The 23,569-nt window shown below is 38.8% G+C and overlaps 1 protein-coding gene across 2 annotated transcripts in view; it reads left to right on the top strand.

Annotated features, from left to right (window-relative positions):
- Positions 1–19,770, top strand: part of LOC110453922 (protein ADP-ribosylarginine hydrolase-like) — a 22,114-nt gene extending 2,344 nt beyond the window's left edge. Inside the window, exons 2-13 of one of the 2 annotated variants that reach the window (XM_021503165.1) lie at positions 2,117–2,265; positions 5,338–5,517; positions 5,998–6,051; positions 6,715–6,825; positions 8,698–8,761; positions 10,099–10,155; positions 10,494–10,615; positions 11,433–11,538; positions 11,900–12,079; positions 13,148–13,198; positions 17,004–17,106; positions 17,737–19,770. In XM_021503165.1, coding sequence (XP_021358840.1) covers positions 2,117–2,265; positions 5,338–5,517; positions 5,998–6,051; positions 6,715–6,825; positions 8,698–8,761; positions 10,099–10,155; positions 10,494–10,615; positions 11,433–11,538; positions 11,900–12,079; positions 13,148–13,198; positions 17,004–17,106; positions 17,737–17,970 — 1,411 coding nt within the window. In that variant the 3' untranslated portion in view covers positions 17,971–19,770. The remainder of the gene's footprint in view (positions 1–2,116; positions 2,266–5,337; positions 5,518–5,997; positions 6,052–6,714; positions 6,826–8,697; positions 8,762–10,098; positions 10,156–10,493; positions 10,616–11,432; positions 11,539–11,899; positions 12,080–13,147; positions 13,199–17,003; positions 17,107–17,736) is intronic. The other variant, XM_021503166.1, reaches the window with a different exon arrangement.
- Positions 19,771–23,569: the final 3,799 nt, after the last annotated feature.

Below are 23,569 nucleotides of genomic sequence, written 5' to 3'. Positions count from 1 at the left end.
CCCCACCCTTGCAGACTTAACCCCTGGGTCATAACTTTGAAACGGTTGAGATCCCCACCCCAAAACTATATATACAAATGCTGGGCAAAAAGAGACAAATGCAGTCAGGATATTAGAATTGATCCTGGGGTCTGGCCACAACCCTAGGGACCTAGTTTCTGAGTCAAAGGTTGGAAACAGTTGAGATGCCCACCCCATAACCATACATAAAATTGCTGGGCATGAAAAATCTAATACAGATATGCTACAAAGATTGGCCTTGGGGTCATGATTGCTTAGGTATCCAGGTGAGCGATACAGGCCCTCTGGGCCTCTTGTTTTGAATACCTAATATCCAGTTTGGTCTGATCTTGTGAAAGTGTCCGTAATTATTGCCAGTTTTGATTAAATATAACTAATTAGGAACACTTTACCCCAAGACTCAATTGGCATATTGTTTTACATTGTTATTATTTTTAATGATCTGGTGATGTTTTTGTAAAGTATTAATTGTTTTGATGACTTTGAGTTTGATAGAGATCGTCAGTCAATTTTTGGAAAGTAAAAGATATGCTGAATGATATGCCAATTGAGTTTCTGCCCTTCATATCTACTCTACAGAAACCAAAATGGCTTTATTGCAGACTATTATAACATGATAAGTATTTTTGCCCGGGATTCATCAGTTGAGAAGCAAAAATATTGTTCTTACCCTAAACATATAACGATATATCAGAATGTCGGCTATTTAAAAAAAATCAATGTTTATTTGTATAATTTACCATCTTAAGTATGTAAATATAAATACATGTCTAACACAGATATTATAGATATTATACGGCACGCGTGGAAATAATCTAATTATCTTATACATATTAATCATCTAAAATAGATATGTTACGTTGGCTATTTATGGCGAGCGATATAATTATCTTAAACATATGTATCATCTTAAGTATATAAATATAAATAGATGCCTAACATAGATATTAAGTATGATACCATCTAATTATCTTAAACATGTATATCATCTTAAATATATAAATGCATGCCTAACATATATATAATATAACACAAAGATAGATATTCTGCACAATACAGAATAAATCACTTAATATTGGGGTGATCAGAACAAAGTTTGAGAATGAAAACGACCTTGACTTACTTTTTCAAGGTCACAGGGGTCAAATGTGTCCATGATCTTTTTTCCTCATGTGAGCTTTTTTCCTCGCGTGAGCTTAACACACTCTTAGTATCTTTCCTCGTGTGAAATTTTGAATTCCTCATCTCATTTGCATGTTATAATGCTCATGTGCTAATTCCACATGAGAAACTCATGTGAGCTTCAAATGTGCTATTGGTGAGTAAATTTTGGTATGGGAGAGCCTGGTATACTGCATGCATGAGGTAGATCCAATTGCAATGGCACCTTGGACCTTACATTACAGACTTAGCTTTTAGTCACTGCCATTATTATACTTAGACAAAGCATATATGTTAGTTGGAGGGTTGCATGGTCATAACTGCCCCAGACATTCACAGGTGACATGGGGTAACATTATGTAACTGTTTCTCATTTTTGGTTTTGAAATATATTATTGTTAAAACAGTTAACAGCATAACAGAGTTGAGAATAGAGTACATGTATTAACAAACGAGAGAAAAAAAGTGATTCCTATATCAATGTTTTCCTAAACTCTAGTTTATCATTTAAGGTAGATACATATGTAAAAGATGTGGATTAATTAAGTTGCCTTAGGCTTACAAGCTGTAGGGAATTTCCCTTTAGCTCAGCGGTAGAGCATCGGGCTAGAGAGCCAAGGGTAGCGGGTTCAATCCCCGGCGACGGCACTATCTTTATCACTTTTCCTCTTGCTATTACACAATATATATATATATAGTCCAATCACTGAAAACCTGTATACCTGGTTCAACTTAATTTCAATTTCAATTCTGGATTAACTGTATTCATTATTTCCTTAAGTATTACTATCATGTTATGAACGTTACTTAGAAAGTACCTTTTTCATAAACTTCTGGTGTAATACTTTTCTTGAAACTCTTTCTGTCCTTCCAGATGTTTTGTTGTTGTTATGAAGGAATGTTCTCTTTATGTAACTTACTTCTCCTCTTTCAGTGTGTGTTGCACAAATCATCTCAAGGGATTGTATGACCTTCCAAGGAAACATATGACTCTTGCACCAAGTAATCTTCTTTTGAGGTTTTCGGAAGTTTGCTGTCCATGCCATTCACAAACAGATCAAGAAAGAGAAGACTTTTTTGATGGTGAAACATTGTCGTTGTTCTTTCATTGACTGTTTATTTTAGCGGTGTCATGTTTTGTGAGGTGACGGGATTTAAAGATCCCTGTCCCACTGCTGGTAAAATACAAGAAATCCATTGTGGTATTTAGTATACAGTCAAACTTCATTGTTTCCAACTTTACGGGACCATTGGGGAAAATTTGAAACACAGAGATTTCGACTTCAGAATGTTGAACTTCTAGGAGATCCTGTATATACTGCATAAGACCGACTGTAATTGTTAAGTGGCAGAATACAACGCAAGATGTACAATTTGAAACATATAAATATGGGATTTAATGTATATGGGATTTAATGTAATTAGAAAAATATGTTTTATGTATTTCTACACGGTAGTTTGCATGTTTAGACGTTAAAATGCCCCAGGGATATCCCAATGTTCTCGTACAGATACATGTAGTTGTTTTACTTCAAATTATTAGTTGTAATAAAAGTTCCATTCATAAATGGAATATCAGTAGTATTATATAACGGAACAAATCTGGACTTTACGGAAAGTTTGAAACATCGAGAAATTTGAATATTTGAATTTCTATTTATAGAAGTTTGACTGTATATTAATTTCGTTTTGGATATAACTGCAGTGCAATTGAGCCAGGTCGCTTCTGTTGACCAGGTTACTTAAAGTTGGTTAGAGCGATCGTTTAACAATGTGAGGTTCAGGGTTGGAATCTTAGTCTGGCTACATCAAACTTTTACACTCAAAAAATGTCATCTTTACTTTCTTCATAAAAACATTTTTTAATGTTGTTCAATGGCAGTGGTTTGGGGATCCTTAATTTTTCAAGTTTTGAGAATTTTACCCGTTCATGAATTCTAGTATCGTGCAAATATTAATACCTTTTAGGAAGAAAGAACAAAGTAGAATTTAGATATCCATAGCTGAAGACTGTGTTTATCAAGGTCATTCATTGTCAAATCATTTCCAATCTTTATATGAGTGTTGGATAAATTACACTAAATGTAGAACCGGAGGATGTATTTAATCAACTAAATACTGGGTGTACCTGAAGGACTCGCACAACTAAATCATTAACTATATGTTATTACCAAGCTTTTGAGCTAATAGCATTAATATTTGAAGTTCAACACTAGTGACAACTGTCTAGATCTAGATTCACAGATACATACCTGACAAAGGCTTCAAAAGTCATTTTTTGGCGGGTTTAGTGGCATATAAGAACGCTTTACTTTTTTGTAAAGTTAAATATCTGTAGATTTCATTCAATGGAACATATGTCAACAACTAACTATTTAAATTACTCTGAGGTACTGTATTAATCCGAAACAAATTTTAGGTAGGGATTACAATTGTATGAAACACTTGCTGATCGGCTGATTTAGTTGTGCGAGTCCTGAAGAAAGGGAAAACAGAATTTTGAAAGTCAGTTGATACAGGAAATATGGATAGGGTTACCCAAAGACCTTTCAAACCCCACTTAAGTAGAGGGCTCACACATAAAATTGTTAAATATTGTTTTTGTTTTTTATTTGCATACATCTTGTATTCATATGAAAACCAGGAAGAAAAAAATAATAACACTGTGTATACCTTATTTTTTTTCATGTTGATGTGAAATATTAAACAGGAAATTATAGTACATATACTTTTATATGGTGTGGTGAATATTGTTCAATTCAATTGTGATTTCTTTCCTGGATCCTAGACATTACAGACATAATCTACTTAGTTCAGTGTGTATCGTAGTAATACCTTGTTAAATTGCTGCCTCTGGTCTAGTGGCAGTTTGGCATTATAAAGGGGTTGGACATTACATATACTACAGGAGACATCTAAACACATTGCTGTACTAAGACAAATAAAAAGTGAGATCTTATTGATACATAGAAACATAGATTTTATTCTGACATAATTTAGATTTTACAATCTTTTGACTGTCAGCTCTGAAATAAAAAATAATAAAATAAAAAATAATAAAATAAAAACACGTTTAAATGTTGCGACATTTAGATTTAATTATTTTTCTTCAAAACTGTATTGCTGCACTTGGTTTTGCCAGTAATCATCTAATTTATATTTGAATTGTGTAACGGTGCTTTAGTTCACAACATATATTGGACGGAAGATTGTTCCATAAATCAACAGTTCTCTAGAAAATATCAACAAGTTTTTGATAAGAAACAACGCTAGTGGACCAAGAACTGACATATGAGAAATACCAGCCATGGTGACCATTATGGCTGTCTGTGAGAATATGTTAATAATTCGGAATGAGATTGTTGAAACCAACCTTTACTTTCGTACATGTTGTATGTGTAGTTATTTTATAGTTAATCAGAAATAGTTGACCAGGAATAGTCCTTAATTGGTACATCTCTCTAGCAACTGTCAATGAAAAATTATTCACAAGTTCAAAAATAAGAAAAACTAGTGAGTAGACCAAGAAGTGTCCCAAAGGGAACATCAGCCATTAGGTTAGTGAAGAAATATAAACATGTTTGTAAATAAGTAAGAATTATGGACAAGGACCCACCCTTAGGGAATTCGAACACCATCCATTGTGTCAGTGAGTCAACAGCTGAGCATGGGTTGTGATGTACTTCATAAGAAAATATTTTAGTAAATAGGGTATAAAACCTTAAACTTTTTGATGGATAAATAGATACAGGTACATTTACATATGTACTAGAAGGATAAATGAATGGGGTAGATAGGTAGATGAACAGACACACTTGTGGGTGACATTACCTTGGGTTAGTACTACTGATACAGTGATACATGATGTAATAGAGGTATAAAGTGATACATGATTAGGGACAGATGGACAGATGGACAGACAAATGTTTTGGGTGACATCACAATGCGTTAGTACTACTGACCGGATAGAGTGATACATGTTTTAAATCATTACTTACTGACCGAATAACTGAACAAATAGGATTGTTTCTTTCTCAGTAGTGATACATGGTGCAAGCTTTACAAGTGATACCCAGTATCATATTAACGTGTTACGTTTCTATGGTGATCAAGTATTATACGTGACCGTTTGTATATTAATGCTTATCATTGCAGTGACAATGGATGCTAGTCAAGAAGTTCCTATGAGCCAACGATTCCAGGCGAGTATGGTTCTCAGTGGAGTAGGAGATGCCCTAGGCTATTATCATGGACGATGGGAGTTTTGTAACAGTGGCAAAACCATTCATAAAGAACTAGAACAACTCGGTGGCCTAAAGAAGATTGTTGTGGCATGTAAGTCTTTCAACTGTCAATGTCACATGATGGAACATAGTTATAATCTCGACTTTGATAATCTTGTTTTCCAGGCACTGATATTTCTTAACTGAAATACCTTCCCAGAGGCGATTCCCGTTTTCCTGAGAAAAGAATCATTATTTCTAAATTTATTTCAGAAACAAAAGTGTTTGAATTAAAAAGATACCACTGCAGTTTTGTCACAATATCATTGGCTTAAATCTTTGGCAATTAAGATCAAGGTATTTCTTTTACATAGAATCTCATTCACATAAATTGGTTAATGATGAATTAAAAGTATTAAACAACCCTATTATTCTGGGTATTGGTCAGAAACCAGCTTCTGTTCTGATATCAGAAATGTTTTAAGGAACAGCTTTTCAAAACTTTTTCATATCAGGTTGTTTTTTTTAAATCGCCTTTTTCTGTTACTTTGAATCCTTTGCTGTAGTAATTTGAATAGGTGTTTTTTTCCAGTACCAAAATGGAACGTTAGCGATGACACCGTTATGCACCTGGCAACAGCCGAGGGTAAGTAGGCTGTATTGAGATAAATATACAATTATTAACCTTATGAGGTGAATATGAGGATTTATCTTCCTGAGAAGGACCTTATTCATTAAGCTCAAAAAATTAGGTTGAAATTGTTAAGTTGTTGCTCAGGTTTAGAGAAGTAAATTATATATCATTGTATTAATAAGTTTGTTGACATATCTAGGTAAAAAGTTTCTTATTTCTCTTACACTCATGATCAGCAAATCCTTTGTATGTGATTAACTTCTTTCAATACCCCGCTATCAATATATATCTCCATCCCCTCTCCCTGCAACTGGCGGAATTCTGTGCTGGGTGCCTTCAGCATGGTATTTCAGTGAGATAGCACTATGAAGTTGGCATTAGATCTACGCTATCACAAGGAGGCAAATACACCAACATGCCCTGCCTCCGGCACACATACACACATGCACGCTTACACAACACACTCCTATTAATAGGAAGTTAAACAATATAAAACCATATATAATCCCTGCTACAGAGTACTGCTTGTTGATCTGTGCTTCTGTCTTTGAGAGGGGAGCGATGATTAAGCAGACTAACTTACTAGCTGTTGGATCACTTAGCTAATGCAGACAGTGAATTTTGTGGCATCTACAAATCTGTTACTTTAATAAGCTAACTGTCTTCATTTTTCAGCATTGGCTGAGTGGGGCTGTGAGAGTCCTGACAATGACAAGACACGTCTGTTTGAGCTGCTGGCACGGAAATATATCTCTTGTATGAATGACATGAACGGGCGTGCACCAGGTATGTAGTGTTGTGGTGGTCGGATGGTCAGTTGGCGCAGTGGATAACGCACTGGGCTTTCACCAACGTGGGTAGGGTTTGATTCCCCGATCGGATATGAAAAGGTATAGGGTCACCTGCCTGACAATGGGGGTTTTCTCCAGGCACTCTGGTTTCCTGCCACATTAAGACTCCTGCGCTCTAGAATCCGGGCCAATAAGAGTGATTAATAGAAGTTGTAATAACTTGTTTATAGTCGTTGTAAAATAAATAAAGATTATATGATATTTATATGGTCATGTACAGGCGTCCATCTCATTGATAGATATGACAATCAGGGTCAGTTTAAGGATAGGATATATTTTGAAACTGTCTAAACCAGAAATTTCTTAATCCAGATCACTGTCGAAACTGGTAGTTCAATAGCAAGTTCAAAACAAAAGTAAATTTTAGATGAATATTTTTTACAGTTTTTAGCTCACCTGCCCGAAGGGCAAGTGAGCTTATGTCATGGTGCAGTATCCGTCGTCTGTCAACTTTTCCTTTAAACTACTTCTTCTGAAGAACAGACAGGCCTAGAGTCATGATATTTGGCTAAAAGCTTTGTTGGTAGGAGCCCGACAGAGTTTGAGAACGAAAATGACCTTGACCGACTTTCAAGGTCACAGGGGTCAAATATGTCAAAAACTTAAAACGACATCTTCTGAAAAACTAAAAGGTATAGAATCTTCATATTTGGCTGATGGCTTCCTGGGATGGAACAGAACAAAGTTTGAGAATGAAAATGACCTTGACCTACTTTCAAGTCACAGGGGTCAATGTGTCAAAAACTTCAAGGGACTTCTTCTGAAGAACTGAAAGCTATAGAATCTTCATATTTGATTGATGGCTTTCTTGGATTTAGCCAAACAAAGTTTGAGAACGAAAATACCTTGACTTATTTTCAAGGTCACAGGGGTCAAATGTGTCAAACACTTCAAACAACTTCTCCTGAAGAACTGAAAGGTATAGAAGCTAAATATTTGGCTGGTAGCTTCCTAGGGAAGAGCCCAACAAAGTTTGAGAATGAAAATGACCTTGACTTACTTTCAAGGTTACGGGAGTCAGATACGTCTAATGCTTAAAATGACTACTTCTGAAGGACTAACAGGCATAAAACCTAAGGCTGGTAGCTTCCTAGGGAAGAACCCAACAAAGTTTGAGAAAGAAAATGACCTTGACTTTCTTTCAAGGTCACAGGGGTCAAATATGTCATCAAATGACTTCTGAAGAATAATCGAAAAGGCATAAAATTATAATATTTGGCTGGTGACTTCCTGGGATAGAGCTCACCAAAATTTGTGAATGACAATGATCTCAACCTACTTTAGAGGTCACAGAGGTAACAACATTTTAAAGGATTTATTCTTAAGAACTAAAAGGAATGGATTCGTAAGATTTGGTCGGTAACTTTTTGGAATAGAGCTTACCAATTTGAGAAGGAAAATGACATTGACCTGCTTTCAAGGTCACAAGGAAAAATATGTCAAGCAACTTCTGAAGAAGAATCAAAAAGCATAGAATCTTAAAATAATATTTGGCTGGTAGTTTCAACAGATGGAGATGACAAAGTTTGGGAGGGAAATATTTGTAGTGCAATATAATATTTAATGAGAATATTTTGCTATGATTGCTTAAATATTCAGGTGAACGATACAGTTCCTCTGGGCATCTTGTTTCACTACTAAATTAAATTACAGCTCTTAAATTTTTAAAGGTCTTCACAATCGTCCGCTAAATAATCCAAATGCTTTCCCCTAAAATTACCTGCTATATGGTAAAATGCAAGGTAACATATATCCTTAAAATATGTTTAACATTGTTATCTTTAATTTCCTCTACTTATGTTTGCAGGCATGACATGTGTGAATTCAACAAGATTGCTGTCATCATCCTATCAGATACCTTTTAATCCAAGGTAGGCTGTTTTTCATTTCGACAATTTTGCAATATTTCATGAAATAAGAAATTTGCAAAACTTTCCTAAAACTATGGAGGAACTTTGACTCCTAAGTATGTTTTTTTATTTCCTCTTTAAACAAAGGAAAACATCTGTTGTCATTATAAAAGATAGTATAATAATAATATACAATATTTGATATATCACCCTATCTAGCTAACATAAGCCACTCTAAAGCTCTTTACAGTACATAGAAATACAATTAATACAATAAGGATATACAATTTTTGAGGAAATCGTAGGAGCTGCCTTATCAGGTGCTAACTACTAGTTCATGACACCTGACTAATATCTCCCTATGTGTGTATGCCTGCATTTGTGCTGGAGATGTATTGTGTTCTGTTTGTAGTGGGACAGTGCTTCCAACAGCATCTTTTATAGTGCCACCTCACTTGAATGCTACATAACAGATACCGCAACATATAATTTGGTATCAAACCGGGATGCCTAGAAATCTAAAAAAAGTAATTGCTAGACACTTTCTTCAAGAAAGTTTGTAAACTGTGGTGAAGAGGTGCAGTGCCAGATCAGAGGAAGGGTAGGAGGAGCTTAAAAGAGATTGGGCTATTTTCAGGTCTAATAATTATAATAATTAAAAATTCAGGGTTCTTATATACCGCTTTATTACAACCTAGTTCGAAGGTCGTCTCAAAGCGGTTCACAAATTATTATCCATGGTTATAGGGCCTTTGCAACCAGCCAATATCTTTCTCAACTCCCTGGGGAGCATACAGCCGTAGCTGCTATTTCGGTGCTCACAGCTAGCATTTGACAATTCTAGCACTGCCCAACCTTGTACTTATTTACAGCTGAGTAGACTGGAACAAGCGGAGTGAAGTATCTTGCTCAAAGATACAACACAGAGCGGTGCCGTGACTCGAACCTGCAACCCTTCGGTCACGAGCCTGGTGTCCTACCACTAGACTTCCGTGCCTCCCTTCGGTCACGAGCGTAGCGTCCTACCACTAGACTACCGTGCCTAATTTAATATTGAAAGAGATATCAGACAAAAAGCCAACATCATCATAGGAAAATGATCTGAATATTGACCTCATAAGCGTCTTCTGTGCTTAGGAGTCTGAGAAATTTTTTGACTGATTGCAGTACCTGCCTAATGTCACAAACAATAGCAATAATAGACACCTTTTTAAGTACCGTTTATCATTGAAGTGATGCATGCTGAGAGTGAAGAAAGGACAGAAGGCTTTTACAAGGGATGGGACACTTATTATATCAGATACAGTAGTCTTTATGATTTAGTTAATTTATTAAAAAAAGAAACCTTTTTATTCCAGGGGTGGAGGCTGTGGAGCTGCTATGAGGGCCATGTGTATTGGTCTAAGATTTCCAAGGTAATATAATGTATAAACTTACAGTTTTAAATAAATTCAATTTCTGTCCTACATGGTTAAGATCTTGTTTATGAAAACATTTTCTCAGTTTTATATCCTACTTTCTATCACATTTCATTGCTGATTCGTGCATTCTACAATGGTGAGACATCAGGTATTTTTATACTGATAGGATTATCAGAATATCCCTAAAAACTGATGGTCTTTTCCTGATTGATCATATTCGTGGGGAATAGACTCCACATATATCTAGTTTAAATGTTTGTCAAAATAAACAAATCAACATCAAATACATTTATAAAACCAAAGAATTGTAAAAAGCTTGGGTATTTTTCCAGACCTGAGGACATTGATGATTTGGTAGCTGTCGGTGTGGAGAGTGGCCGTATGACCCACCATCATCCCACCGGTTTCCTTGGCTCCTTTGCTGCGGCCCTGTTTGTCTCCTACGCTATACAAGGTACCGACACCATGCTTGCCAACCAATTAAACTTATCCTCCAAAGTTGACACATTTTGATTTAAATGTTCAGGACGTTTATGGTTAGAATAGTGTTGTATTTTGCAGAGTTACAATGCCAAAATAATTGCCAGGATTTGAGGTGCAGTAAACTCTCCTGCATTATGCCTTTAACCCTTTCAGCTATTATGGCATGGTACTAACTGTGGTGTCCTATGAAAATAATGTAATAATATATAGCATATAGGTATAATTGATGCAATACCTTTACAAAATAAAGTATTTACCTGTCCCTATTAAAATAACCATCTTCATCTTTCACAGTAAAAATACTAAGTATCACATTTTGTGCTCTAAAATATTTACCAATTGTGCTGTTTTTACAATCATTGCAGAAGTTGAAAAGGAGGATGATTTTTTTTCATATTACAAAGTACATTTTTATGATAGATATTTAAGAACCTTAAGACGAGGCTGCAGTCGCCAAGTAGTTAATGCATCCGATATTCTGCTACCACTAGCCCTCCACCACTGGGTCACGGGTTCGAGACCCATGTGGGGAAGTCGCTAGGTACCAGCTGTAGGTCGGTGGTTTTTTCTCGGGGAACTCCGGCTTTCCTCCACCACCAAAATCTGGCATGTCCTTAAATGACCATAGCTGTTCATAGGACTTAAAACAAAGCCAAACCATTAATTTATCAGCCCTCAATCTATGAACAGATGGTTGAAAGGCATAGATTTTGTATAGAGTCAGTCGTAGTGGTTCATTTTCTGAAAGAATCTGATCTATAGGAATGACAAATATTTCTGAATTCTAGGAAAACCTGTGAAAAGTTGGGGAGCAGCCATGCTGAGTGAACTCCATGTGTGTCAGGAGTACCTCATGAAGTCTGGGCACTGTGTGGAGGAAAACATCCGTACAATGTATGGTTCTGTATACAAGGCAATCTCGTTTACATGAGGGAGGAAACACAAACCTTTGTTTCACCAATATTTCTACTTAATGAGTGAATACAAGAGTCAAAAATGCATGCTATATACCAAAGTTACAAGAATAATGCAACAATTTATTTGAGAATATTATTATTATTTGAATTATCAAAACCTCCATCATAAGTAGAGAAAAGATTATATAAAGATGGACAAAGCCCCAAAAACCAAAATATACAGCACCTTAAAAAATCAAAAAATCACTGCTTTTGGTTTACACATGTGCAAAATATTTTTCAGGAGGACTGAACTCTGTGTCATTTGTCTAACTGTATGTTATTTTTTTTCCTTGTAGGAACAATGGCTATTTCAGAGATGCCTGGACAAAATATTTGCAGTTGCGTGGAATATTAGACGGCACTTCTGAGCCTACCTTCCCGAATGTCTATGGCGTGGCAGAAAGGGACGATTTTGTCAAGTCTGTCAGTTTTGATGGATGGGGTGGAGCAAGTGGACATGATGCTCCAATGATTGCGTAAGTACTAGCACTCAGCTCTCCAGTAATCATGATCCAGTGATCGTCTTCTGTCGTAAGTACTAGCACTCAGCTCTCCAGTAATCATGGTCCAGTGTTTGTCATCTGTGGTAAGTACATGTACTAGCACTCAGCTCTCCAGTAATCATGATCTAGTGATCGTCTTCTGTCGTAAGTACTAGCCCTCAGCTCTCCAGTAATCATGGTCTAGTGTTTGTCTGCTGTCGTAAGTACTAGCACTCAGCTCTCCAGTACTCATGGTCCAGTGTTTGTCATCTGTCGTAAGTACTAGCACTCAGCTCTCCAGTAATCATGGTCTAGTGTTTGTCTTCTGTCGTAATTTGTCTGCTGTCGTAAGTACTAGCACTCAGCTCTCCAGTACTCATGGTCCAGTGTTTGTTGTCCTAGCACTCAGCTCTCCAGTAATCATGGTCTAGTGTTTGTCTTCTGTCGTAAGTACTAGCGCTCAGCTCTCCAGTAATCATATTCCAGTGTTCGTCTTCTGTCGTAAGTACTAGCACTCAGCTCTCCAGTAATCATGATCTAGTGATCGTCTTCTGTCGTAAGTACTAGCACTCAGCTCTCCAGTAATCATGGTCTAGTGTTTGTCTTCTGTCGTAAGTACTAGCTCTCAGCTCTCCAGTAATCATATTCCAGTGTTCGTCTTCTGTCGTAAGTACTAGCACTCAGCACTCCAGTAATCATGATCCAATGTTCGTCTTCTGTCAATTTGTCAATTTCTTTTTATGCTGCCTATTTCAGATTAAGAACATAATGGAAATACATTGTTTTGGAGGAAATTTTTTCTGTCTGATTTACCTTCCTACCAGAAGTATACACGCCTCCCTTAACCAGATAATGTGACTTGTTTCGGAAATTTGTGTCTTGGAAACGACGTTTTAAATTATATTATATGGGATTACATATTATAAATGAAGTAGACCTATGATTGTAGCCACTCAGGTCATCATAAGTTACTTGTGATCCACCATCAATATCTCTTTATATATATTTAAGAAACCATTATATTAAGAAATATTTCTTCATGTAACCTTGTTTCTTGTTTAGGTATGATGCTCTCCTTGGCTGTGGGAATGACTGGGCAGAGTTATGTAGCAGGTAAGTCAGTCAAATATTTAGAAAAAAACACAGGTGATATGCAATTTATTTTGGTTAAATGAAACATAAATGGAAAAAAATATGAGAAAAGGTACAGTCCTTGCGAGAGGACACCATTAACCCAGCTACAACACAACAAGAAGAAACACACCCCAAAGCCTTCCGAGAGGGGGGAGGATGAAAGGCTTATACGGACAGATATAACGGAAACGACACGGACGCAAACTCGTTTGGTACAAACAACGCTGACAGGAGCATCAGCAGAAGTAAAGTGCCAGTGCGGAAAGGTGTGTAAGAACATCCGGGGATTGAGGATTCATCAAGCAAGGGTGAAGTGCAGACTTGTGGAGTTACAGACGCAGCGCTCAGAAGTAATTTCTGGTGAGACGCAGGAGGACCCCAGCCAGGAGGCACCCCATAGTGTTGTGGACCTCTCTGCTTCGGTTTCGTCACAGGTCAGCCATTCAGACTTGAGTGATACAAACCACGACCAGGGTGTTCAAGCACATCCAACACAGCCAGCACGAAGGTTGAGGATAGAGTGGCCAAAGATGAACAACAATGAAGCTTGGAGAAGTTTAGATGCTGACTTACATACCATCCTAGAGTCGGCTCTAATGGGAAGCGTAGAAAGGAAGGTTGAGGCAATGGGAACTTTCATCTACACATTCTGCAAGGAACGATTTGGATTAGGAGGAAAGCAGAGAAATCCTAAGAACGTAATTATCCCGAATAGAAGACAGGATAACATCCAACGACTCAGGCGAGAACTGAAAGCAGTCACACGACAGTACAGGAGGGCAAGTGATATAGAGAGGATAGGATTACATCAGCTGCGGGACGACATCAGGGAGAACTTGGCAAGACTCAGGAAAGCAGAGCAGGTTAAGAAGGCAAGGAAGGATAGAGCAAGGAAGAGGGAGTCCTTTATCAAGGACCCTTATTCTTTTACAAAGACTCTGCTGGGAGGGGAAAGATCAGGCCGTTTGGATAGTTCAACAGCAGATATTGAGCAACACCTGAGGGAAACGCACGGAGATGAAGATAGGGGCATTCCACTTGGGAACTGTCCACGGATAGAAGCAGAGGAGCCGCCAGAGTTTCCGCTTGACACCAAGGAACCAACTTGGAAGGAGATCCAAGATGTTGTTAAGAAGGCAAGAACTGGTTCAGCTCCAGGCCCAAGTGGAATTCCTTATAAAGTGTATAAGAAGTGCCCACGGCTTTTGAGGAGACTATGGCAGTTACTGAGGAAAGTGTGGAAGAAGGGGAAGATACCACCATGTTGGCAGAAGGCAGAGGGATGTTTTGTTCCAAAGGAGAAGGACTCAAAACACATCGGGCAGTTCAGGACAATTTCCTTGCTGAGTGTTGAAGGCAAGATTTTCTTTGCAGTATTGGCAAGAAGGATGACATCATACATGATGACCAATGGATACATTGACACATCAGTACAGAAAGGAGGTATCCCAGGCTTTTCAGGTTGTGTGGAGCATACCAGTGTGCTCAGCCAACTAATCAGAGAGGCCAAGTCCAGCCGAGGGAATCTGACAGTAGTGTGGCTAGACCTGGCAAACGCATACGGATCAATACCACATGAGCTGATTGAAGTAGCCCTACAACATTACTTTATCCCGGAGCATATACAGGGAATAGTACGAAGCTACTTCAGTGGAATCCAGGTGCGCTTTACTGTCGGGGAGGATACAACATCCTGGCAAAACATGGAGAAAGGAATAGTGACAGGATGTACCATATCAGTCATTCTATTTGTCATGGGGATGAATCTTATCATCAAGGCAGCAGGACGGGAAACCAGGGGGCCCAGGACAGAATCAGGAATCTACCAACCATCGAATCGAGGTTTTATGGATGACCTGACTGTGACTACCACCACACATGTCCAAGCAAGATGGGTTCTGTCTGCATTGGAGGAGGTAGTCTCATGGGCGAGGATGAAATTCAAGGCAAGAAAATCAAGGTGCATGATAATGAGGAAGGGACGACTGACACAACAGTTCAAGCTGAAAGTACAAGGAGAAGAGATCCCATCAATTGCGGACAACCCAATCAAGTGCCTAGGAAAGTGGTTTGATGCATCACTGAAAGATACCAGCAACATCAGCAGCATGCAGAAGCAGGCAATTGAGTGGATGAGGAAGATTGACAAGTCAGGCCTGCCAGGAAAGTTCAAGGCATGGATCTTCCAACATGGACTGCTGCCGAGACTCATGTGGCCCCTGATGCTATATGAGGTCCCTTTGACAACAGTGGAAGGACTGGAAAGATCCATCAGCAGCTACCTGCGGAGGTGGCTTGGAGTCCCGCCCAGTTTCTCCAGCATTGGGCTCTACAGCCGGACATCATCACTGCAACTCCCACTGTCATCGTTGGTGGAGGAGTTCAAGGTAACAAAGGCCAGACTAGTGATGACGCTGCGAGATTCAAAGGACGTGAAGATAAGAAATGCAGGAATCCAGACTAGGACAGGAAGGAAATGGTCTGCAAGCCAGTCTGTGGAGCAGGCCGAGGGCGCTCTCAAGCACCGGGACATCGTCGGAGCAACCTGCTCAGGCCGGCAAGGGTTGGGGACAACCCATTTTCAGACGTGGGAAGGATCAGATGATAAGGAGAAAAGATCTCTGGTACAGGGAGAAATCCGCAGAGAAGAAGAAGGGACCAGGAAAGCAAGGGCAGTGGAAATGGGCTCTCAAGGAGCATGGACGAAATGGAAGCTGCCGGAGCGAAAACTTACATGGACAGACCTGTGGCGCTATGAACCATTGAGGATCCAGTTCCTGTTGCGGTCAGTATATAACACTTTACCATCGCCAGCGAACCTTCATCTGTGGGGACTAGTCGAAGAGCCAAAGTGTCAGCTATGTCAAGAACGTGGGACCATGGGCCATATCCTTTCGGCATGCAAGACAGCGCTAACACAGGGACGATACCGGTGGAGACATGACCAGGTGCTTCGGGAATTGGCAGATGTTCTCGAGGTGGAAAGGAAGAAGAAGAGACCACCTCGTAAGCACAAACCATCCTTCATCCGGTTTGTAAAAGCAGGGGAGAAGGAGACGAAAGCAACATCAGGCAACACTGGCATTCTGGAAGGGGCAGAGACATGGGAGATGAGAGTTGACCTGGGGAAGAAATTGGTGTATCCGGACGTCGTACAGACAACGCTACGTCCGGATGTGGTGATATGGTCTGCGAATCCAGGCAGATTATAGTCATCCAGCTGACTGTGCCCTGTGAGGAGTGGTGCGACCAGGCCAATGAGAGGAAGAGAGCCAAGTATACGGAGCTCATGGAACAATGTAGGGACCGAGGGTGGCGTACTTGGCTGTTTCCTGTGGAGGTCGGATGCAGAGGGTTCCCGGCACGCTCAGCCTGGAAGACATTGCAGGCTGTGGGATTAGTTGGAAAGACACGCAAGACGGCGGTGCGCAGGCTAGCAGAGGCTGCCGAGCGCGCATCATGCTGGTTGTGGAACAGACGGGAGGAGAAAGACTGGAAGCCATCCATTGACGGGCAGTGAGTTGATCGCCACTGTCGACCCACCATCACGAGGACGTTCCGGGACAAGGGTTGAAACGTCTAGAGACTGATGGACCCGGCTGATGATGTCAATGGATTCGCAGTATTTCACCAACTGTATAGGTACATATTGTATTTGAAAAATATATTCAAACTGACTTGCTGAATCATAATAAAGAAAAACTTCCATTTCTTTTAGCTTGCTTATTTTTCTTAGGAGAAGCATAAAAGTATTTAAATAAGAAATTGTTCCCTGTGTTGACAGGTCCATGTTTCACAGCGGGGATAGTGACAGCACAGGCGTGATAGCGGCCGCATGCTATGGAGCAATGAACGGATTTACTGGTGTTCCAGAAAACCTCTTCAGAGTATGTAACGTTATAAACATTATTCTGTCAGTGACTTTAATTTTGTGAGATTTATAACTTCACATTACTGTAGAGGTCTTTATTTTTTCATGAGTTCCAATTTTTGTGGTTTAACTAGAGTGTTGGCTGGAGACATTATTTTGTAGATTTCAAAAAGTAAAATTCTAAGTGTTTTTATAAAGACATTATTTCATCATGTGTTCTGTCATTGTTACTGTACCATGGTTCGCACAAAATAGACCATAATTAAGTGAACATTTTACAGGTAGGAATGTAGTCGTGATGTAGTTACGATCAGTAAAACCAGGGTTCGCTTGTGTTCTCTCTTGTTTATTGTGTTAAATACCTTAACAGTAAGCTGAGAGATTGGATCTGAAAAAATCTAAAAATTAAAACAACTCAACACCAAAAGTGATGATGTCAAATTTGAGAACTACTTTTATTGTCTTCATTTAATGTGATTAATTAATAATTAATCATAAAAAGTGCAGAAGTGTTTATGTGTCTTTTAAGAAAAAATTATAAGGACTGACCAGAATGTGATACTAATATGAACAAGCCTGTGATACTAATATGTATTTTTAACTGTACATGTGACATTGATCTGTATTTTGTTCTTAACTATTTCAGCATTTGGAGTACCGAGATCGGCTGTTAAATGCTGGAAAAGCCCTGTACTTGTTAACTCATACTGATGGAGTCATCACATTGGCCGACATTGATAAGGGGGACCAACCGGAGTCTCCAGGTCCACCACCAGACACAGGGGACCTTGACCAGTTGAAGTCAATGGTCAGTGAGGGTCAGGACCAAACTGTTGTTGAATCAAGCGAGGAACCAGGTGCTGGTGCAAGTTCACTTTAGTGTCAGATTCTCAGACAACAGAAGTGGCTGACTCTAGTCAAGAATCTCATGTTGCTACCTCCCAACTATCAGAATGTCAGAAAGATGATGGTAAATCTTAGGCGAGAGCCCAATGTTGCCAAGTGTAGTAAAGTTAAACAATAGATGTTGCCAACTCTAGCCTTGAACCCGATATTGCTAGCTCAAATGTACAAGAATTTTAAAAGAAATATAGTGTTGTTGATTTCAGCAAGGAACCGGATGTACATACGAGTTAGCTCATAATGACCAAATGTGGCGACGACTGGTTAGGAACTAGATATGACCACACATATTGTGCTAGCATGTGAGAGTGACACTAGTAACATTCTCCCATATCTGTTATATAAAATATTATTCGAGTGTATGGAATCTACGATATATATAAGAATCCTTACCCCCAAATAACCCATGATGTCTATGTAAGGACAAGCGTGTCCATGACAAAACTAGACCAAAAGCGACTTCAGCCAAGAACAAGACGTTGCTACCTCATGAGTGCTACCATGATTTGACAAAGCCAGCTCATAAAGGTGCTATCATGTATACTTTTAATTTTTTATAGTTGTGTTATTCACAAGTTAGTATATAAATATTTATGTTTACATCTTTTTATGTATTTATATTTTACATGAGATTTACAAGGACCTAAATTCTATTGTATCCCTTTAGAATATATACTGCAGATCCCTTGCATTTCATGAGATGTTTTAAATGTATGTTTTTATGATTACACATGGAGAGTTGCTAATGTTATTTATATGTCATACATTTATTAAATCACATTTAAACCAGTGTTATGTATAACCTACCTGATATTGTTCCTTTAATACATGTACCGGTACTTGCAAATAATTTTTTTAAAGAACAACTATAGAAATAATGTTATATAATACATGATTTGCTGTTTAGTGTCTATCCCAAATAAAATCTTCATGAGTTTTAATTGTCACGGTACATAGATTATAATGCCACTGGCCAATCAACTTGTACAATAAGCTTAGGCGGGTATGCTTGATTACTCTTTTCTGTCCATTGTCTGTGAACGCAATGGTTTCGGCTCTGCTACTAGGGTATTTTTACAGCTGCACACATAAAATGTCAACATGCATAAGATGGATTTTGCCAACCAACATTTCAGTCCCCTGATTGGCTCCTTTCTATAAAAAGAATGCTGTGTAAATATGAAAAAGCATACTTAAGCGTGACTGAACTTTCAGTACGTGCTGAATCTGGACTGAAGTGAAGCTCCATGCTGAATCTGGGCTGAAGTGAAGCTCCGTGCTGAATCTTGACTGAAGTGAAGCTCCGTGCTGAATCTGGACTGAAATGAAGCTCTGTGCTGAATCTGGGCTGAAGTGAAGCTCTGTGCTGAATCTGGGCTGAAGTGAAGCTCTGTGCTGAATCTAGGCTGAAATGAAGCTCCGTTTTGAATCTGGAGTGAAGTGAAGCTCCATGCTGAATCTGGGCTGAAGTGAAGCTTCGTGCTGAATCTGGGCTGAAGTGAAACTCTGTGCTGAATCTGGGTTGAAGTGAAGCTCTGTGCTGAATCTGGACTGAAGTGAAGCTCCAAAGTTACAATTTCTTTCCAGGAGGAGAGGACTATCAATTCAAGCACCTATGGTTTTACCTAACAATTTACTTTGCACCTGCATGAAATTTTATTGGAGAGGCATGACCTGCGAACTTTTATATACAATCTGATTAAAGTCATATGTTACATGGCTTCGTTAACTTCGTACTACGCCTGAACATCTGAGTGTGCCGCGGTCAGCGTCACGTTCAGGTGACCTTTATATTTATAAATACTCATTAAATTTTGACAAATCAGAGACCCTCTTTCAAAAGGGCGCTCGGAGTTGTAGCAAATATGTCGGACATTGATGAGAATTATGCGAAAGTTCTGAAGTTATTTGAGATTGATCGTCTGAAACCCAAACAGAAAAAGATACTCAAAGCTTTATTAGAGAAGAAAGACTGTATGGCGGTGTTACCTACACAATTATCACCCAATGGGTATGTTTTCCTTCCTCACTGTCTTGTCGGGGCACCGGTACTTCCTAGAAGCTTAGAATATCGGATCAGCAATAAAATCTGTACATATATGTACACAGTCAGGGCGTATGTACACAGGGATTAAAAACTAAAGAGTTCTATTCTCTTCCACAAAACATAATAAAGTTTATATAAAAAATATCATTAGTTGGAGGGTCTGCCATTCTCCTCTGTATCTAGTTCTGCAAGAAGCTTAACTCGTCGTAGATGGATTTCTTGCAAGTATTCTCTACTGTGAAGTTCGATTTTGTTGATCTCATCTTTGTTAAAGACATGGATATCGCTGATCTCTGGGTGTGTGCAATCTAGTATCAGATGAGTGAATTTTGTAGGATTTGAAGTCAGTACTGTATATTGCTGGATTGCTGGAATACTTTGTAGTCGAAGATAAGCATGTTCCCTTATTCTATTGTATGCTGTACAAACGGCAATGAAGTGTTGTCGGTCCTCTGGCCCTGTATGACATAGTCTGCATTCCAGGTTGACGTTGTATTGGTTGAAGGCTGCTTTATTTGCTTGTAAGGTATATGTGCCCGTGAGGAGTCTTGTCTTGCATTCGGCTCGTTGGACATCGTGTTTGTTATTTCGCACTGTGGAGTAGACATGGTGAGGTTCTTTCAAGGTAACGGAATCAGGGTTAATGTATTTGAGTGACGATTTGGTGGCGAAATCATCTTTCCGGCTGTCTTGAATATGCGTAGATATCCCCCTGTCTAGCATCTCTTTCCATTGACTTTTGAGTGGAGGATCTTCGAGGAGAGTAAATGCCATTTGAAGATTGTACTGTTCCAGGAGGTCCCTCACATGAGAGAACCAGCTATCCTCGTCTCTCGATCTCACTGCTAGTTGACGGTATGCTATAGAGTACTCTATGGAGTCAGGGTTGGTAATGATTCTGTAGAACAGGTTCAGTGTGTTTCTGTCAATGATACAGCTTAGTGGAGGAATTCCAAGTAATGCCAGGGATATAGATGTTGCTGTCCTGTCCGGAAGATGTTGTACCTGTCTTAGTGATTTGGTCTGGAATCGTTCCAGGTCTTTCATTTGCGTTTTTGTGTAGTTGAGTATTTTCATTCCATATGTGAGCCTTGGGACGACATAGGTTTTCCAAAGCATTTTTCTTCCAGATCCTTCAGTAGGGGATTGTTAAAATGTTTGTAATGAGATGTGGAGAGTACTCCCCCTTGACGGACTCCTTGTTGAACAGTTAAAGGGGTCTGAAGTCTGTCCCTCCCACTTGACGCCTGATGTGACATCCTTGTAGAGATCCTGAATCATCAGCCAGTCAGCGCCAGTGATTCTGTCGTCATAGAGCTTGTTTAATAGGATATTGTGATCCACGACGTCGAATGCCTTCCGTGCATCGAGTGTTGTTAATAGAAGAGGCTTTCTTTGTAGACGGGCTTCCTTAAGGCATTTTGTTACATGAGAGCTGAGTTGATAGATGATGTACCTTTGGTGAAACCGGTCTGTAGTTTGGATTATATTTGGATCAGGATAACGTTATGTCTGGCGTTGAGAATATGTTCCACGTTATTAAGTATGACTGTGGTAACGGTGATCCCACGGTAGTTGGAGGGGTTTTTCTGATCACCCTATTTGTAGATTGGAGTAAGTAGTCCAGATTTCAGCTTTGCTGGTACTTTCTTTTTCTCTAGCATACTGTTGATAAGAGTTTTAAGGTAGGGAATTATGGTATCTACAGACATTTTGAAGTGTTCGCTAGTCATTGCCATGCTGTCGGCTGCTTTGTTGTTATTTAGTTTGGAGATGGCTTTCTTGATATCAGATTCTGAGGCCGGTGTTATTCCAGCTGGTTCCTGCTCACTGAGTATGTGTATAAGGTTTGTTGTTTTATCAGCAATCTCTTTGTGGTCCTCCTTGAACAGTATGTTTTCCGAAGGGGTTGCCAGTCGTGAAAAGTGCTTGTTACATATTAGTATGTAATTGTTAACACTGCCACTTTATAACAACTTTATACAGTTCAATTTCTTAAAAATAGGCATAAATGTTCTCAAAATGATTGGACAAATGATCCTTTAAAATTGAAATGAGTCAACTGGAGATGGTGATGATCTGGTAACATATGTGTAGTGGACCATCATCCTAAATTAATAGAGTAATAGAGGGAATGCTATCAGTCTGAGGACAGGGTGGTCGGGTGGTGCAGTGGATAGTGCACTTGTCTTTCACCAAGGCGACCGGGGTTCGATTCCCTGATCGGATGTAAAAAGATATGGGGTCACCTGCCTGATGATGTAGGTTTTCTCCAGGTACTCCAGTTTCCTCCCACACAAAGACCCCCCGCCCCCTGCGCTCTAACATCTGGGCCAACAAGAGTGATTAATATAAGTTGAATAACTTGTTTCATAATTGTTGTAAAATTAATAAATGTTGATTTTATCATAAGACTGACCAGTCTTGGAGTGTCAGAGTTAACTACGAACAGGCTTTCATTCTTTACTTTGATTGATATAATTTAAGTGTATATGTAAAGAAACAAGATGTTACATTTTGAACTAAACTGTTTAACTGTACCGACTCTAAGGACACATTTTATGTGCTAATTTGTGCAAATATTAATGAAAAATGTAAGTTCTTCTTGTGTCGGTTAATTCATTTTTATACGCTCGTCAAATTTGACGGAAGTATTATGGTATGGGGTTGTCCGTCCCTCTGTCCGGTGCAAACTTTTGTTTGTCCGGCAATCTCCTCCTACATTTTTCGACGGATCTCTTTGAAACTTGGTATACATTATAATCATGATATGAAGTTGTGTCTCCTGTAAAAGAATTTTGATTCGACAATTTTTCCAAAAGTAATTGCCCTTTGTTCATTTCAGTATTCAAGTTTTTTGTCCGGAGATCTCCTCCTACAGTTTTTTGACGGATTTCTTTGAAACTTAGTAGGCTAAATAATCATGATATGGAGTTGTGTTTGATTGAAAATAATTTTGATTCAACAAGTTTTGCAAAAGTTATTGCCCTTTGATTATTTCAGTATTTGATTTTTGTCTGGCAATCTCCTCCTACATTTTTCAACGGATCGCTTTGAAACTTGGTATACATCATAATCATATGAAGTTGTGTCTCCCTTAAAAGAATTTTGATTCAACAATTTCTGCAAAAGTTATTGCCCTTTGTTCATTTCAGTATTTGATTTTTTGCCTGGAGATTTTCTTCTACATTTTTTATAGCATGTCAGCTAACAACTCTTAGAATGATGCAGATCTTATTTCAATGTAAGAAAGTATATAACACTTTATGGTATTCAACAGGCGTATATTGTTCTGCCCCGCGGTACTCTTGTTTTGTATATTGTTCCTGTGATTCATCTATTTAAACATTTATAAATAAAATACTGCTGATAATAAAAATGATTTCCAAAGTTATCGCTCATCTGTTGAAGTAATTGTGTTACCATATGCTGGTTATTATTGGGGCCAGGACCAGGACTGTACATAAAATGCATGGTCTGGAAAAGGATAGATTAAAGTAAAACCTGTATGATACATACAGGTGGCACT

Source organism: Mizuhopecten yessoensis, unplaced genomic scaffold (genome assembly GCF_002113885.1).
Source record: "Mizuhopecten yessoensis strain PY_sf001 unplaced genomic scaffold, ASM211388v2 scaffold7547, whole genome shotgun sequence".
Taxonomy (NCBI): domain Eukaryota; kingdom Metazoa; phylum Mollusca; class Bivalvia; order Pectinida; family Pectinidae; genus Mizuhopecten; species Mizuhopecten yessoensis.
This window is presented reverse-complemented; position numbering and strand designations above follow the sequence as displayed.